At 39.5% G+C, this 16138-nt stretch overlaps 1 protein-coding gene across 1 annotated transcript in view; it reads left to right on the top strand.

Annotated features, from left to right (window-relative positions):
• The window catches only part of Fam114a1 (family with sequence similarity 114 member A1), a 65163-nt gene extending 49518 nt beyond the window's left edge, over positions 1-15645 (top strand). Inside the window, exons 10-14 of the mRNA XM_070013143.1 lie at positions 4034-4195; positions 5061-5200; positions 7944-8016; positions 10916-10969; positions 13827-15645. Of these exons, the coding sequence (XP_069869244.1) occupies positions 4034-4195; positions 5061-5200; positions 7944-8016; positions 10916-10969; positions 13827-13949 (552 nt within the window). The 3' untranslated portion in view covers positions 13950-15645. The remainder of the gene's footprint in view (positions 1-4033; positions 4196-5060; positions 5201-7943; positions 8017-10915; positions 10970-13826) is intronic.
• Positions 15646-16138: the final 493 nt, after the last annotated feature.

Genomic DNA, 16138 nt, shown 5'->3' with positions numbered 1-16138 from the left:
TACTTCACTTAATATAATTTTTTCCAAGTCTTTCCATTTCCTAACAAATGGAGCAATGTCATTCTTTCTGATGGAAGCATAAAATACACACACACACACACATTTTTTTGATCCATTCATCTACTGAGGAGCATCTGGGTTGGTTCAATATCTTAGCTATGGTGAATAATTCTGTGATAAACATAGTTGTGCTGGCACCTTTTGTATGGCCTTGTTTGTGATCGTGGGATCACAATCCCACAATGGTGGGATTGCTGGGTCATAGGGAAGCTCTATGTGAAGTCTTTTGAGGAACCTCCATACTGCTTTCCAAAGTGGTTGAACAAGTTTATACTCTTGCTTTGAAATTTCTTTTTATTTTTAATTGTGAAAATATCATATAGAGGGATTACAATTACATGGACAAGGAAATGAGGACATTTCTTATCAAGCACTGTTGCCTCCTCCTTTGTTTCCCGTCCCATACCTTCCCACCCCGCCCCTGTGCCGCGACTCCCTCCCCACAAAGTTGTAAAGTTCATTTTTCAACATGACAACTTGTACATCTCATTGTTGCAATGGGTCCACCTGTATCCCTATTTAAACAATTTGTTTCTTCCCTTCCCCTCCACAAAGTATATCAACATCAAATACAGTGAAAGCATGGGTTATACCATGGGGGAGGGACATACAAAGCAACAAAGAAATCATCTTATAAATATGTTAGAAACAATTGCAAGAAAGAAAAACCATTTGAATCCTTATCTTGGGGTTCATTTCGCCCAACATCAACTTATCTGACCTTTCTGCTTGTCTCAGATATATACTAGTTATTGCAAATAAAGGAAACCATGGGACCTATGTTTCTTTGGACCTGGCTTACTTCACTTAATATAATTTTTTCCAAGCCTTTCCATTTCCTACCAAATGGGGCAATGTCATTCTTTCTGATGGAGGCATAGAATTCCATTGTGTATATATACCACATTTTCTTTTCTTTTCTTTTTTTTGGGGGGGGTGGTCCGGTCGTGGGGCCTGAACTCTGGGTCTGGGCACTGTCCCTCAGCTCTTCAGCTCAAGGCGAGTGTTCTACCACTTGAGCCACAGCGCCACTTCCAGCCTTTTTTTTTTTCTGCTTATGTGGTGCTGAGGAATCGAACCCATGGCCTCATGCATGCAAAGCAAGCACTCTACCACTGAGCCACCTTCCCAGCCCCCACATTTTCTTGATCCATTCATCTACTGAGGGGCATCTGGGTTGGTTCCATATCTTAGCTATGGTAAATAATGCTGCAATAAACATAGTTTTTCTGGTAGCTTTAGTATGGTCTTGTTTGTGATCATTTGGGTAAATGCACAAAAGTGGGATTGCTGGGTCATTGGGGGAGCTCTATGTGGAGTCTTTTGAGGAACCTCCATACTACTTTCCAAAGTGGTTGAACAAGTTTACACTCCCACAAACAATGAAGTAAGGTTCCCTTCTGTCCACATCCCCTCCAGCATCTGTTGTTATTAGAGTTCTTGATTTTAGCCATTCTAACTGGGGTGAGGTGGTATCTCAATGTTGTTTGCTGTGGGATTTCTTAAGAGGACACTGATCATTCCTTTATCTCAGCAGTGTGATATCCTGTTCTTTCTCCCCTCCTTCTTTTAGCCTTTCAGTTTTTTAGCCACAGTGTTTTACAGCCCTCACCAATGTGGGGGAGGACAGGGCAGAGTGAGCTTCGAGGTGGTATGAGTGATTTCTTTCTCTTTCTAGGGGTCATTGATGCTGGTGGGTCAGTGACTTGAACACAGTGGGAAATTACCTAATCCATCTCTCTGCAGTACCTGCCAATGCTGGGAGGGCCCCTGGTGGCTACATGGTTGCAGTGGTTTATTTACAATAGTTAGGGTCAACCTTTATCCCTGAAGAAGACACACGAAGCAAAGCTTTGTTTCCATGTGCCACTCAACATTCTGATATGTTCAACTTTAAATTGTGTTGGCATAAGCCGAGAAATATCTTTTACCTTAGCAAGGGGCTTAAGCAACCGGATAAAAATTTGGATAAGGCTGCCCTTTTAAAAGATACAGGAAACGATATCGTGGCGAGATTGTTTCTATATCTTTAACTAAGTCATGATTTGGAAGCCAGAGGTTGCTTACATTACGCTCTTGTGAGGCTAAACTAGTCCCAGAGCAGCCTCAGGCCTATTCCAGCCACTTCTCTGCCTGGAGCCTGGAAGACCTGCCATGAATCAGGAAGAGCAGAACCATCTTTCATCTCCCCAGCTTGATATGTTATTAGGTTTCTGAAACCTGATAAGTTTCGAGGAAATTGGCTTTAGCTATGGTCCTGGCTAAATTTCCAGCTCATAGAGGAAAAAGTACCTGTTCTTTTTTTTATATACTTGCCATGAAAAGTGAAAAGTATACTGTAGATTTTTCAGTGTAACAGACATTTTTATTCTTATCTGCATATTATTTTTAAATGCTTTTTTAAAAGTACACACGGGCTGGGAAGGTAGCTCAGTGGTAGAGTGCTTACCTTGCATGCATGAGGCCCTGGGTTTGATTCCTCAGCACCACATAAGCAGAAAAAGCCAGAAGTGGCGCTGTGGCTCAAGTGGTAGAGCGCTAGTCTTGAGCTGAAAAGCTGAGGAACAGCGCCCAGGCCCAGAGTTCAGGCCCCACAACTGATGGAAAAAAAAAAAAAAGAGTATGAAGGCCCAGCTGGGTGTAGTGGTTCATGCTGTAATCCTAGTTACTTAGGAGGTTGTAATAGGGAGGATCACAGTTTGTGGCCCACCTGGGAAAAAGTTTACAAGATCTTGTGAAAGCATAAAATGAAAAAGCTGTCATCCCAGCTGCGTAGGAAGCATAAATAAGAATATCACAATCCAAGCCAGGCACCGGTGGCTCACATCTATAATCCTAGCTACTTAGGAGGCTAAGACCTGAGGATCACAGTTCAAAGCCAGCGTGGGTAGGAAAGTCCATGAGACTCTTATCTCCAATTAACCACCTGAAAACCAGAAGTAGTGCTGTGGCTCAAGTGGTAGAGTGCTAGCCTTGAGCTGAATAGCTTAGTGACAGTGCCTAGGCCCAGAGTTCAAGCCCCAGGACCGACCAAAAAAAAAAATCACAATCCAACCAGCCTGGATAAAAAGTGAGATTTTATCTAAAAAAATAACCATAGCAGAAAGTGCTAGAGCATAGCTCAAGTAGAGTGCTCCCTAACAAGCTCAAAACCCTAAGTTCAAACCCCAGTCCTGGAAAAAAAGTCTCAGGCCTGGCAAGATGTTCTGCATAGTTTCTACTCTGTTCCCCTTTCTTGTTATATTATTTTATTATTTAGAGAATGCCTGCTTTATTTCTGTAATCAAGTCTATGTAGACAGATTAAATGTTAACATGTATATACTAAATATATATGCATATATTTAATACACTATGTTACTCCTCCACAAATGGAAAAAATTAAGTGTCTAGACCAATTTGGCTATTATTTTTTGTACAATGTCAATACAACATGATAAACTGAGATACTTTTTCCAAGTTGACAGCACAGATAAAGTTTTCAAATATTCAAATTTTACATATATATGGTATTTATATAAAAAGAAATAATAGTAGTATGCTATGCATCAATAGCAGAAACTAGTTTATGGGGGTTTTTTTTTGACAAACAATAGTTGATTATAGTTTGGAAAGTTGAGGTATGGTTCTATCTCTTCTTTTTTTTTTTTTTTTTTTTTTTTTGGGTCCAGTCGTGGGGCCTGAACTCTGGGCCTGGGCACTGTCCCTCAGCTCTTCAGCTCAAGGCTAGCGCTCTACCACTTGAGCCACAGCACCACTTCTAGCTTTTCTTTTTGCTTATATGGTGCTAAGGAATCGAACCCAGGGCCTCAGGCTTGCAAGGCAAGCGCTCTACCACTGAGCCACCTTCCCAGCCCCCTATCTCTTCTTAAACATAGAGTCACCCCACCCTGGAGGTTCTAAGCTGGGGGTTGGGATTACTTTGATTTTATGCTCCCGCAATGACTAGATTGCTTGGTTGGGGGCCATTGCAGGCCATGAAGAAAGCTCATGACTGGGTAGAAGAGGATCAAACCATGGCCCCTGTGGATATGACCAAGGAATCAGAGGAGGAAACTGAGAGGGACGAAAAGGAAGAAAAAGCTGAAGACCCTCAAGAAGAGAAAAGAGAAGAAAAGAAAACCAAAACTATAGAGGTAAATTTATTCTGGATTGTCAACAGAAAGGATAGTAATCTTTTATTAATTTTATTGGCAGCCTAATTTTAGTGAGGAGGATTTCTTTTTTATTTCTAAGCTGTCCTACATAAAAATGATTAGGAATCTAATAAACACTAAAATTTCTGTATGCTGAGACAATTTATAAATCAGAATAGATTATTGTAGCTTTTCTCCATAGCTTAACAAGTATAATTTAAAGGAAGAAAGATCTTTAAGAACACAATTGATTTACATTTAGGGTAAGTATCCATCTTATATGCAAATTTTTATTATAAAATGTCTTTATACTCCATTACTAACAATGTAATTGAAGGGTTTTTTTTCAAAACTCATTTCTGTGCTTTTTATTCTATACTTTAATAAAATTTATATGCATACTTTATGTCCTGCCCATGTTCCAAAAAAATAGCTTGCAATATATGTACCTTATGTTGAACTTAAATTTTAAAGCAAGTAGCTAAGTTAGGTAATTCTAAGGAAAAAAATGCTGAAGGAGTCTCTCATTCCACCTCCTTTCCACATACCTCAGTTAGCACCTGCCTCTTGTGAGCCCATCATTGATCTGAGTTTGGGAGACCCACCATGAATAAACAGGCACGTCACCTCCCTGGGGACCCAGAAAAAGTCTTAGACGTGCCCATAATCTTGGTATAAACTTTTGTACATTATGCATTTTTACTAAGGATTCAATCATTTAAGTGCTAAGGATGAAGTTCAGTGGTAGAGTGTGTACTTAGTATCTGACAAGGGCCCAAGGTCAATCTCCAGCATAAGAGAGAATTATATCATTTTTTAATATTTGAACATCTGCTCAGTGAATAATTCTCTGGTATTGATTCAGGAAGTATACATGTTGTCCATTGAAAGTCTGGCCGAAGTAACTGCGCGCTGTATCGAGCAACTTCATAAAGTCGCAGAATTAATTCTTCATGGACAAGAAGAAGAGAAACCAGCCCAGGACCAAGCAAAAGTCCTGATAAAGTAAATGCCACTTTTCATTCTTCATTTTTCAATTATAGGTGTGTGTGTGTGTGTGTGTGTGTGTGTGTGTGTGTGTGTGTGTGTGTGTGTGTGTGTGTGTGTGTGTGTGTGTGTGTGTGTGTGTGTGTGTGTGTGTGTGTGTGTGTGTGTGTGTCTGTGTCTGTGTCTGTGTCTGTGTCTGTGTACCATATAGCCTAAGCAACTAAATAGCCAGGAAGTTGTGGCAGCTCTGAACAGTGATGGTGGCTAATGTAAACCACTGCCCTGTGGGTTGTATTGTGTCTCTGTTATAATAGTTTATGCTCTTTCACAAAGACTTGCTATGATTATTAGCTTAGCAGAAATAAGTACATATGTATAGATACCCACCTGTACTAGCACATAATGATGGTTGACATGCAGTTGAAAAAATAATACACATGTGTAAGTTAACATAAGGTAAAGTTATTACAAAGTACCTTTTGGAACATTGGCAGGATTTAAAGTACACATGTTTATGCATATGACTGTGTACTATAGCATAGAAAATTAACACATGTCCCAAGTGCCTTCTCATTATTAAAACACAAACCAAAGTAAGAGCCCCTTGAAAACATATAGGAACACACACACATATACACATCCCTCAATATTTTCGTTCATTTTACCAGCTAGCTAAGCTTTGCTTATTACTTACTGTGTTTGATAGAACAGGAAGGACATTTTTAGTTGAAGGACCTCCACAAAGTTAATGACTTGGTGCTGGTAGCATTTTTCTCAGTGATAAAGATTTGTCTGCTAGTCTAAATATTTGTATCGAAACGTAGCAATAAAAGATATTTTAAGAAGTACATATTATGGGAGGGAAAGACTGGGAGAGAGCAAAGGAAGGGTTAACATTTTCCAAAAAGAAATGTACTCTTTACCTGACTTATGTAACTGTAACCCCTTTGTACATTACCTTTATAATAATAATAAATTTTAAAAGGTACTCCCACAAAATAGATTAATATAGAGAGAAAAAAGTACATAATCACCCCCCCCTATAATACTCCTAGAAAGATGTGTACTTGCTTAAAATATAGAACAAAGAAAGGACAGAACAAGAAAGTTTAAAATATTGAGGAGAATATCTGGTGATTATGTTATCTTTGAGAGAGAGCTGAAGTTGATAGGACCCTGAGTGTAGAGAGGAGGACTTCTTTCTTAGCTCTTTTCTGACTGTCAGCCCTGATTGCCCCACCTTTCCCAAGCTGCCCAGGCCCCTGAGGGGGGTCTAGCATAAGTGCCCCTCCACCACCTACTCAAAAATGTAGACAGATGGCTCTAGGCTGTCTCCTTGCCTTATTTTTGATGCTTTCTGCAGACAAGGTCAGATGGACGGATGCCACAGTATAGCTCATCAGACCTGAAAACATAGGACTGAGTGTGTAATGCAGCAGTAGAGCACTTGCCCAGCATGTGTGACTCTATAGATTTGATCCCTGCAACGCACACACACAGGCAGACAAGAGGGAGATGGAGAGATGGAGGGGGAGTGAGAGATCCACAAGTCTAACTACACCACCTGAATAATTAGACAGACAGACAGACACATACACACACACACACACACACACACACACACACACACACACACACACACACACACACACACACACACACACACACACACACACACACACACACACCATGAATATGCAGGCTAGATGGGGCTCATGTTTATCAAAAAACTTCTCTCTCCTGATTTCACTAGATCTTTAAGCATATAAGATTCTGAACTTAGAGTTATAGTTTTTTCAATAGCATTCTCACCACTATTCATAAAAGCCATATACACTAATTCTTAGAAAATCAGACAGGACCCATATTGTCAGGTAATTTGATTTTTTTTAGCTTTTATCATTATCCACTATGTTAGGAAAACATTATTTCAACTGAACTTTTGTTTCTCTCTTACTTTGTCTTCTTAAGATAAAGTCCTACATGTGGAATGGGCAAAAACATTGAGATTCTTTGATATATCATAAAAACATATTCTATATGATCTTTATTTAGAGACCTATAGAAAACACATAATAAAGGCACAGTGGATGGCCAGACATAGTGGTGCACAGCTGTCATCCAGCTATTCAAGAGGCAGAAGTAGAAGGATCAAAATCCATAGTCAGCCCAAGCAGTTAGTAAAAAACTAAATTGAAAGCAAAAGGACTAGGGAAATGACTGAAGTGGTAGAGTGCTTGTCTAGCAAGTACAAAGTCTTAGTTCAATCCTAGTTAGAGAGAGAAAACAAGAGAGAGAGACCTGAGTTTAAATCCCACCTCCACTCCTAGTCAGGTTTCTTCATCTATATAAAATGAGAGCAGTAATACAACCTACAAGATCACTGGAGGACTAAATATGACCAGGCAAACAAGTATACTTAACATAATGACTCATTGAGTATTCATTATTATAAAGTGATCCAAAAGCCAGACACAGGTCACCTGGGAAGATTCTATTTTCTATAGCTGTGGAGACCAGGCTTCGTATTTTCTGCATGCTGCTTGACCTCAAAAGAGGTCAAATGACTTAAATAGTTATCCTTTCATTAAACATGGAGAGAATTCTCTTCTTTGGAAGCTTGTTAAGAACTGTTTGCTTGTTTATTTCTGTAGACTAGCTTTGAACTTATATGCTTGTATGAAATACTTCATTGATATCAGTAATTACCATGCCAGTTACTTTACTGTATTGAAACCTCCAAACTCTTAACTTATTTCAGATTGACTACTGCGATGTGCAGTGAAGTAGCCTCGTTATCAAAGAAGTATACAAATGCCTTAACCACTACTGGGGTAAGATTTCCTCATAGCCCTAATTTCCTTTAGAAGGTGAAAAAATACCAATATTTTAAAAGCAGGAAGTGCAGCACCTTTTGGAGTAGCTCCATAAACAGAGCCTGTGCCATGCTATGGGCTGAATTCAACCAAAAGCACCGCCTGTACTATTGGGCAACTTGGGGCTTGCTATGCCCAGGTTCTAGCACCAAGTCTGCTGTCTCACAGATCTGAGATGTTGCATGGGAGATTAGATTTCTACCAGCCTTTTTTCTTGTTAAAGAAAAAATGTCAGCTGGACATTGGTGGTTCACACCTACAATCATAGCTAATCAGGAAACTGAGACGTGAGGATTATAGTTCAAAGCCAGCCTGGGTAGAAAAGTTTGTGCGACTTTGACTTAACCACCAAATATCTGTAAGTGGAGAAAGCTTGAGTGAAAAAGCTGAGGGACAGCACCTACATTCTGAGTATCCAGTACTAGCATATTTTATGTAGCAAGGCTCTACTGGGTGAATGTATATCTGAACTTTTTGTGCATGCAAGTAGTAGGGCTTGAACTCAGGGCCTTGAGGTCATACTTTTAGTTCCACTCAAGGCTGGTATTCTACCACTTGAGCCACACCTCCACTTCTGGATTTTTGCTGCTTAATTGGAAGTAAGAGTTTCATGAATTTGTCTGCCTAAGCTGTCTTCAAACCATGATCTTCAGGTCTCAGCCTCCAGAGTAGCTAAGATTACAGATGTGAGCCACTGGCATTTGGCATTTGTTCTTGAACTTAACATGTGTGTAATATATACCCCTAAGTACAAATGCTTGTGTTCACAAAGTCAGGAGCACATATGTTATCATTTGGGAGAAAGAATAAGCTGGGATTATTATGACAGAATTTACTGGAATGTCATCTAACCACAACAATGCCCCATCTTGGGCTGTGATGAATCATTTGTATCAAGTCATTGTTTCTGCTTTCTAAAACAGCCATTACTCATAACTTGAAGTTAATGAGTGTATATTGTTCTCCAGACTCAGTTTAAATTGCTTGCACATCTCATTGATTCTGAAAACCAATGCCATTTTATTGCCCTCATTTTGATTATATTTTAGAGGTTATTGATAATCAAATAAAAAGGAAAGCAAATACCATAATGGATTTTGTGGTTACATTAAAAAATTCTTGGGGTTTTTAAGGAGGATTTTTTTCTCCCCAAGATTCCATTATGGTTTCTTCTGTGAGACATTACTTTATCCTCAATAATGCCAATGAAAGTTGGCTGCTCTGGGAAGATCTATTTAATTTATATGCCTTTGTTTGCCACAAACTCTTTCAAGTACAGTACGGGAAATAAACATATTACAATTGTCTCCTCTCTCCAGGCCTTTTCATGATTTATTGTGTAAGAATAGGTTGTGCATGTTAGGAAGACTTGATTACAGACCAGTAGCACAAATGAGAATAATGATACATTCTCACTTTGTAAGGACCTGTTTATATTAAATTTTGTGTACTGTGTTTTGTATATATTTCATTTTTCAAATTGTATCTACAGATCTCTCTCTAGGTTGTATTTAAAGGTACTTTAATTTTGTTACCATTCTGGAAAATCCTGTATGTCCAACCGATCATGTTTGCAGGTAAAAGAAGAAAGAAAAGAAAAGAGTTGGACCTAAGGTAGATAAATGAAAGACCTAACCTACCTGTAAAATTTGAGGGAGACCAAAAAAGAAATTAGGAAATAAAAACCCCTCAAGAAGCTAGATAAGGTATCATAATGCAGTATATTTTAAACTGAAAAATGCAAAGATATAACAAGCTATTTATCAAAGTTTTTTTTCCTTTCCCACATAGTCTTTCTCCTTTTTAAATTTTTTTTATTGTTATTGTAAAGGTGATGTACAGAGGATTACAATTACATAAGTCAAATAAGAGTACATTTCTTGTTTTGTTTTGTTTTGTTGGTCGTGAGACCTGAACTCTGGGCCTGGGCACTGTCCCTGAGCTCTTCAGCTCAAGGTGAGTGCTCTACCACTTGAGCCACAGCACCATTTCTGGTTTTCTGATGGTTAATGGGAGATAAGAGTCTCATGGCTGGCTTTGAACCACAATCCTCAGATCTCTGCTTCCCGAGTAGCTAGGATTACAGGCTTGAGTCACCAGTACCTGGTGTGCATTTCTTTTTTAACAATGTTGCCCCTTCCCTTACTCACAATTTTTTTCCTTCCATCCCCATCCACAAGTTATATAGTTCATTTTCCACATAGTGTCTAGTGACTATAACTGCTGCATTTGTTTACTCTTTGTCCTACCATTTCTATAACCCCCTTACCCTCCCAAGGACAGATAAACAACAAGACAAAAGAAAACAAAAACAGCAACAAAGAAAAAGAACCTCTTGTTTCTACTTTGTGGAGTTTATATCAATAAGATGTATGTGATCTCCTAAGAATATTCACCTTTAGTCTAATACTGTATGAATGCCTAGAGACCTGTATCATTTATCATGTCCCAGTGTATTTTATTTTATTTTTATTGAGAAGGTGAGGTACAGAGGGGTTACAGTTACATAAGTCAGGTATTGAGTACATTTCTTTTTGAACATTGTCAACCCCTCCCTCATAAAGCAGAATTTAATCCCATACTTGAACAACCAGGCTTAATCTCCCCTACTCCTGCATCTGCTAAAAACTTTAGTTAAAATGATCTGAGTTTACAGTTATTACTCTGTGATCTTACACAAGTTTCTTAACCTTCCTAGTCCCCATTTTCTTACCTAGAAGTTAGAGTACAAAGCCTGCATTCTATTTCTCCCTTCCTCTCAAGGAGATCTTCATTGAAGCTGGTGTCTTACATTTTATGTGGCAAGCCTTAAGATACAAGTCCCTAATCTGCCAATTTCATGCATTTGATTCCACAGAGCAACAAGAAGGCTGAGGTCCTCAACCCCATGATCAATAGTGTATTGTTAGAGGTAAGTAGCCCCTGGGGAAAGGGGGCTTCTGAATCAAAGCAAATGTTACAGCTATATTTTTCGCTTCTCTGTCTTTCTTTCCAGTGTTATTTCCATCCTAAATCTTAGTATCAACAGTCTTTTTAGAGTACATTTGTGTGGCCCAACCAGCTGTAAACTCTCTGATGAAGCAACAATACCTAATTTACAAGAATCCCTGATTATAAAAAGAAATGCAGAGCTTGCATGTTATTTCTGTCCCTGTTCCTCTGGCAAAAGCTGATTCTGCTGCCAGTCTTGACACTGGATTTAACAGTGATTATTGGCTGTGATGAGGGATTATTCCTTAAAGATGATTTTTGTAAAACAGGGCATTTCCCTCTGTTCACAATAACCTTTGGTCTTAGCTAGGTCTAAGCGCCAGAGTAGCAAAAATGACAAGTGAGAGGCGGGAATGAGGGAATAGGAACCAGACATGGCCCAGCCTGTAAGTTTAGCTACTGAGGAAAAAGAGATGGGGAAATCATGGTCCAATCAGCCTGGGTAAAAGTTAGGGAGATTCTTATCTCAAAAACAAGCCTGACGCAGTGGTTCATGCCTGTAATCCCAGTTACTTGGAATGTGAAGGCAGGAGAATCCTAGTGTGAGACCCTATCCAGAACATGAAGTAAAAAGCAGAAAGACTGGGTGTATGGTTGTAATGGTAGAGCACTTGCCTAGCAAGCACAAGGCCCAGAGGTCAGTACCAAGTACCATGCCCCCACACACACACACATGCATGCATACATGCATACAGAGACACAAACATAGAATGCTTAGACTCTGGTCATTCATCACTCTCTGTGACTACAGACTCCATTACCCACCTGCTCACAAGACCTTCGTAACACCAACTGTACAGGTGTAAGGTTCCTGTAGCTCCTCTAAGAACAGTGAGAAGAGGCCCAGGGTTCTTGTTCTGGAGCGCAGGCAACTGGATGTCTCTGTGGTTGGTGTGGGAAGTCATCAGTTAGGGGCCAAACAATAAGACAAGGGCATATCTGAAGCTGATGTCACAAGATGTTCACAAGCTGAAGTGGAGCCTGGCCAGGGTATATGCAGTGGTTTGCTTTCTGAACTAGTTGTAAATAGCTCTCTGGAAATTATGAAACTTGAGCAGGACTGCCTGATTTGCAGTGATGTGTTTGCGGGACTATACCTTAGCACTAAGAAAACTACCAAGGTACAAAAATAACAGACGAAGCCGGGCACCGGTGGCTCACACCTGTAATCCTAGCTACTCAGGAGGCTGAGATCTGAGGATCACAGTTATAAGCCAGCCAGGGCAGGAAAGTCCGTGAAACTCTTATCTCCAATAAACCACCAGAAAACCGGAAGTGGTGCTGTAGCTCAAATGGTAGAGTGCTAGCCTTGAGCTGAAGAGCTGAGGGACTGCGCTCAGGCCCAGAGTTCAAGGCCCACAACCGACAGAAACAAAAACAAAAATAACAGACGAGAAGCACCGTGGTTAGTGTTCAGGACACAGTCACTCAGTGGAATAGTCAGCTGTAGGGACAAGAACTTAGGGACAAGTCCAGAGGGACAGACACAGCTAAGAGGAAATACTGGCAGGCAGAGGTAGAATACCAAACAGGAAAATCCTTCCCCTGACCTCCCATCCATTCACCAATTAGCCATCATCAACCCATGATTCATTCCTCCAGTAGAAGTTTTCATGTTTTAGTTACCTGAAGTTTATTGTTTGTTTGTGATGCTGAAGATCGAACCCAGGGCCTCAACATACTAGGCACACTGGGTTGGACCACTGGGTTGGACTGGGTGGATAGAGCTACCACCAGCTCTATCCTAAACTTTCAGTGGCCTCTCTGCGTTTTAGTACTGTTCGGGAGTATACCACAGAGCCCAAGTTGTAATATTGCATATCCAAGCCCAGCAGAAGGTACCAGCACCCCATGCCATGACACAGGGTTTGCCGTGTATGCTTCTGTACTAATCAAATCTACAACTAGCTTTGTGTAGACTGCACTGTTTATTCAGCTATAGGTTAGAATATGACTATTTTTCTGCATGTTCTTGTGGGATTTTAGGGCAGCATGGTTAAGGTTGGAAAGGAATAGATAATATTTGGTACACTAGGTCATCTATGTTATATGTACATATACATGTGTGTATAAAAATACAAACTCATGCCCCTTAAAAGCCCATGGGAATGATTTGCCTTATGAGTGAATTCTTCTCTCTGGTAATACAGACAATGAAGAGCTACACATACTTCATTTAAAGAATGTGTTTATAGCTGGGCACTGGTGGGTCATACCTATAATCATAGTTACTCAGGAGGCTGAGATCTGAGGATTCAGGTTTGAAGCCAGCCTAAGCAGGAAAGTCCATGATACTCTTATCTCCAGTTAATGACCAAAAGTTGGAAACTGTAGTGGTAAAGTGCCAGTCTTGAACAAAAAATAGCTCAGGGACAGTGCTTAGGCCCTGAGTTCAAGCCCCAGGCTCAGCACAAAAAAAATGTGTTTACATCTCTTGCCACTACAAGCATTATAGGAACTTCATGATGTTCCAGTTTGCTAATGTTTCCTCTCAGATGAAAGGGAACATTAGCCAGTTCAGAGATCTAGGACCAGTGTGTAGGTCATGTCTTTTATCTCAGCCAAGCAGAGATAGGAGGATTTCAGTCAGATGAGCACCAGGCTAAAAAAAAAATCACAAAATCTTATCTGAAAAAAAAAGCAAAAAGGGCTAGGAGCATGGCACAGTGGTAGATCACCTGCCAAGAAAGCATGAGGCCCTGAGTTCAAAAAAAAGGGAGAACCATAGGTTGATGTATGAAAATAATCCTTCAACTCCATTTGTTTCCCTCTTGCAGGGCTGCAATAGCACCACATATGTCCAGGATGCCTTCCAGCTGCTGCTGCCCGTGCTGCAAGTTTCGCACATTCACACTAGTTGTTTGAAAAGCACAGCCATGACCTTGACAGACTCTGTCTAGCTCAAGAGCATGGCCAGCCATCACTTTGCTCTGCGCCGCGTAAGGAGACGCTATCAGCTGAGTCTGCCAGACACTCGAAGGAGGACAGACAGCAATTTTGCACAGATTTGCAAGTTTCAAGAAAGTTAGTGTTTCCTTCCATGTATATGGTCGTTTTTAAAAACAGTTGTGTTTTCTTTATATTAATTTAAGTTAATACAGCTTAAATATCTGAAATTTACCCACAAATATTTGTATCTATCTCCCTAGTCAAACATGCTATATTTAAAAATTCATAGGCAGACCCAAGATTTTTCATGAATTTCTTAAATTTCTATCTTTGAATGTCACATACTATCAAGTGTCTCTTTAATACTATTCCTATGTGGAACTTTGTTGTGTTGCATAAATGTTATGGGTCATAAATAACACTACTTAAATTTTTACCTATTACAGTGACAGAAGAATATAATTATTCCTTTATAAGTCATTCATTCTTTCAACAAGCATTTATTGCACACCTAATATATGCTTACATTAAAGGAATGTAACCTCACTCTAGAGAGATACATATTCTGAGATTTTTACAACAATTCTTAAAATAATTATTTAAAGTACTATTAAATTGCCTAAATCTTAAAACATTTGGAGAACAAGGAAATCGGTGCTACAAATGGTCTACCTTCAGTTACTTAGGTTTCTACCCCCTTGAACTTTTTTATCCCACACTTTGTATATAGGGTAAAAATATATATGAAAGGGGTATTTTTAAAAGTAAGTAGCGGGTCACTACTGTAATCCTAGCTATTCAGGAGACTGAGATCTAAGCATCACAATTCAGTTCCAGTCTGGGCAGGAAAGTCCATGAGAATCTTATCTCCAATTAACCACCAAAAAGCCAAAATGGAGATGTGGTTCAAGTGATAAGAGTCCCAGGCCTGAGCAAAAAAAGCTTAAGGAGAGTGCTTAGGCACTGGATTCAAGCCCCAGTACACACATACACACACACACACACACACACACACACACACAGAAAAAAGATACAGTTTAAAGTACATTATGATACCATCTCAAAGCTTAGATATAGATATACATAGAGATTTAAATAGAAAATTTAAAGTGCTTCAACACAATAATATCACAGGTCTGCATTTTAGAACTCTGCTGATAAGATCTCATTCACTGGAGGAAAATCACAGGAAATACTGAGGTGAGAGTTGACTTAACTGATACATTGATCCAGGGAGATTGTACCAAAGACCTTGCAGCTTGGAGGGGCCTGGGTGACCTGCATGTGTGCTGAGTTCCATGTGTGTGCTGAAGGTGTGGAGTTTGGGTGATGCTATTTCAGAGCCTCATTGACATCCCCACTGAAGTGTCAGAAGACATCTGTCCAGTGGCTCTCTCCAGAGCGAAAGAAGCTTATAGCTTAGCAAGTGTGAGAAATCCTTTATTTCCTTGATAACCATCTGCATTTGTTCCCTACTGGTCAAGTAAGGATATTTTCATATCATCCTACTTTTAATAGCAATTCATTTATCTTTGGTTTTTGTATTTCATTTGTTGATCTCCTGGAACAGCAAAACAGAACATTTGAAGAAACAATTTTATTTACAGCCTGGAAAAATAAAATTCTAAGAGAGATCTGTTGAAGATGTTTTCTTCTCCTTTTCTGATTGCCTGAATTGTTTTAATAAATCTAGAGGTGGTTAACTGATGAATATATTACATTTGCTTCTTTATAAATTTTTACAGTGTTTGTGGGTAGAACAAAGGAAGTGATTTAGATTACAAGAGATTTTTTAAGTATTTGTTTTGGTTTTAAGCACTAGATGGATTTAGATATTACATGGAAATGTAAAAGAAAAATTTCTTTTTGTTTTTTTTTTTTTGGCCGCACTGAGGAGTAAATTCAGGGCCTCAAGTTTGCTAGGTGTGTACTCTACCACTTCTGCTATGCTTTCAACCCTTTTGTGTTTTTAAGTTATTTTTCAGGTAGGTATTGAGGTACTTTCATCGAGGGCCAACCTCAGACTATGATCCTCCTACCCACAGCCTCCCATGTAGCTGGTATACAGGGGAACATCACTACATCCAGCTTATGGCTTGATTGCTCTTGTTAACTTTTCATCTGGCCTGACTTTGAACTGAGAACTGCCTGATCTTCATTCACTGAATAGCTATAATTATAGGCAAGAGCCATCTTGCCT

The sequence above is a fragment of the Dipodomys merriami genome, unplaced genomic scaffold (assembly GCF_024711535.1).
Source record: "Dipodomys merriami isolate MVZ:Mamm:240054 unplaced genomic scaffold, mDipMer1.0.p SCAF_9, whole genome shotgun sequence".
Taxonomy (NCBI): Eukaryota; Metazoa; Chordata; class Mammalia; order Rodentia; family Heteromyidae; genus Dipodomys; species Dipodomys merriami.
Note: the sequence above shows the minus strand (reverse complement) of the source record. Positions and strands in the feature narration are given on the sequence as shown.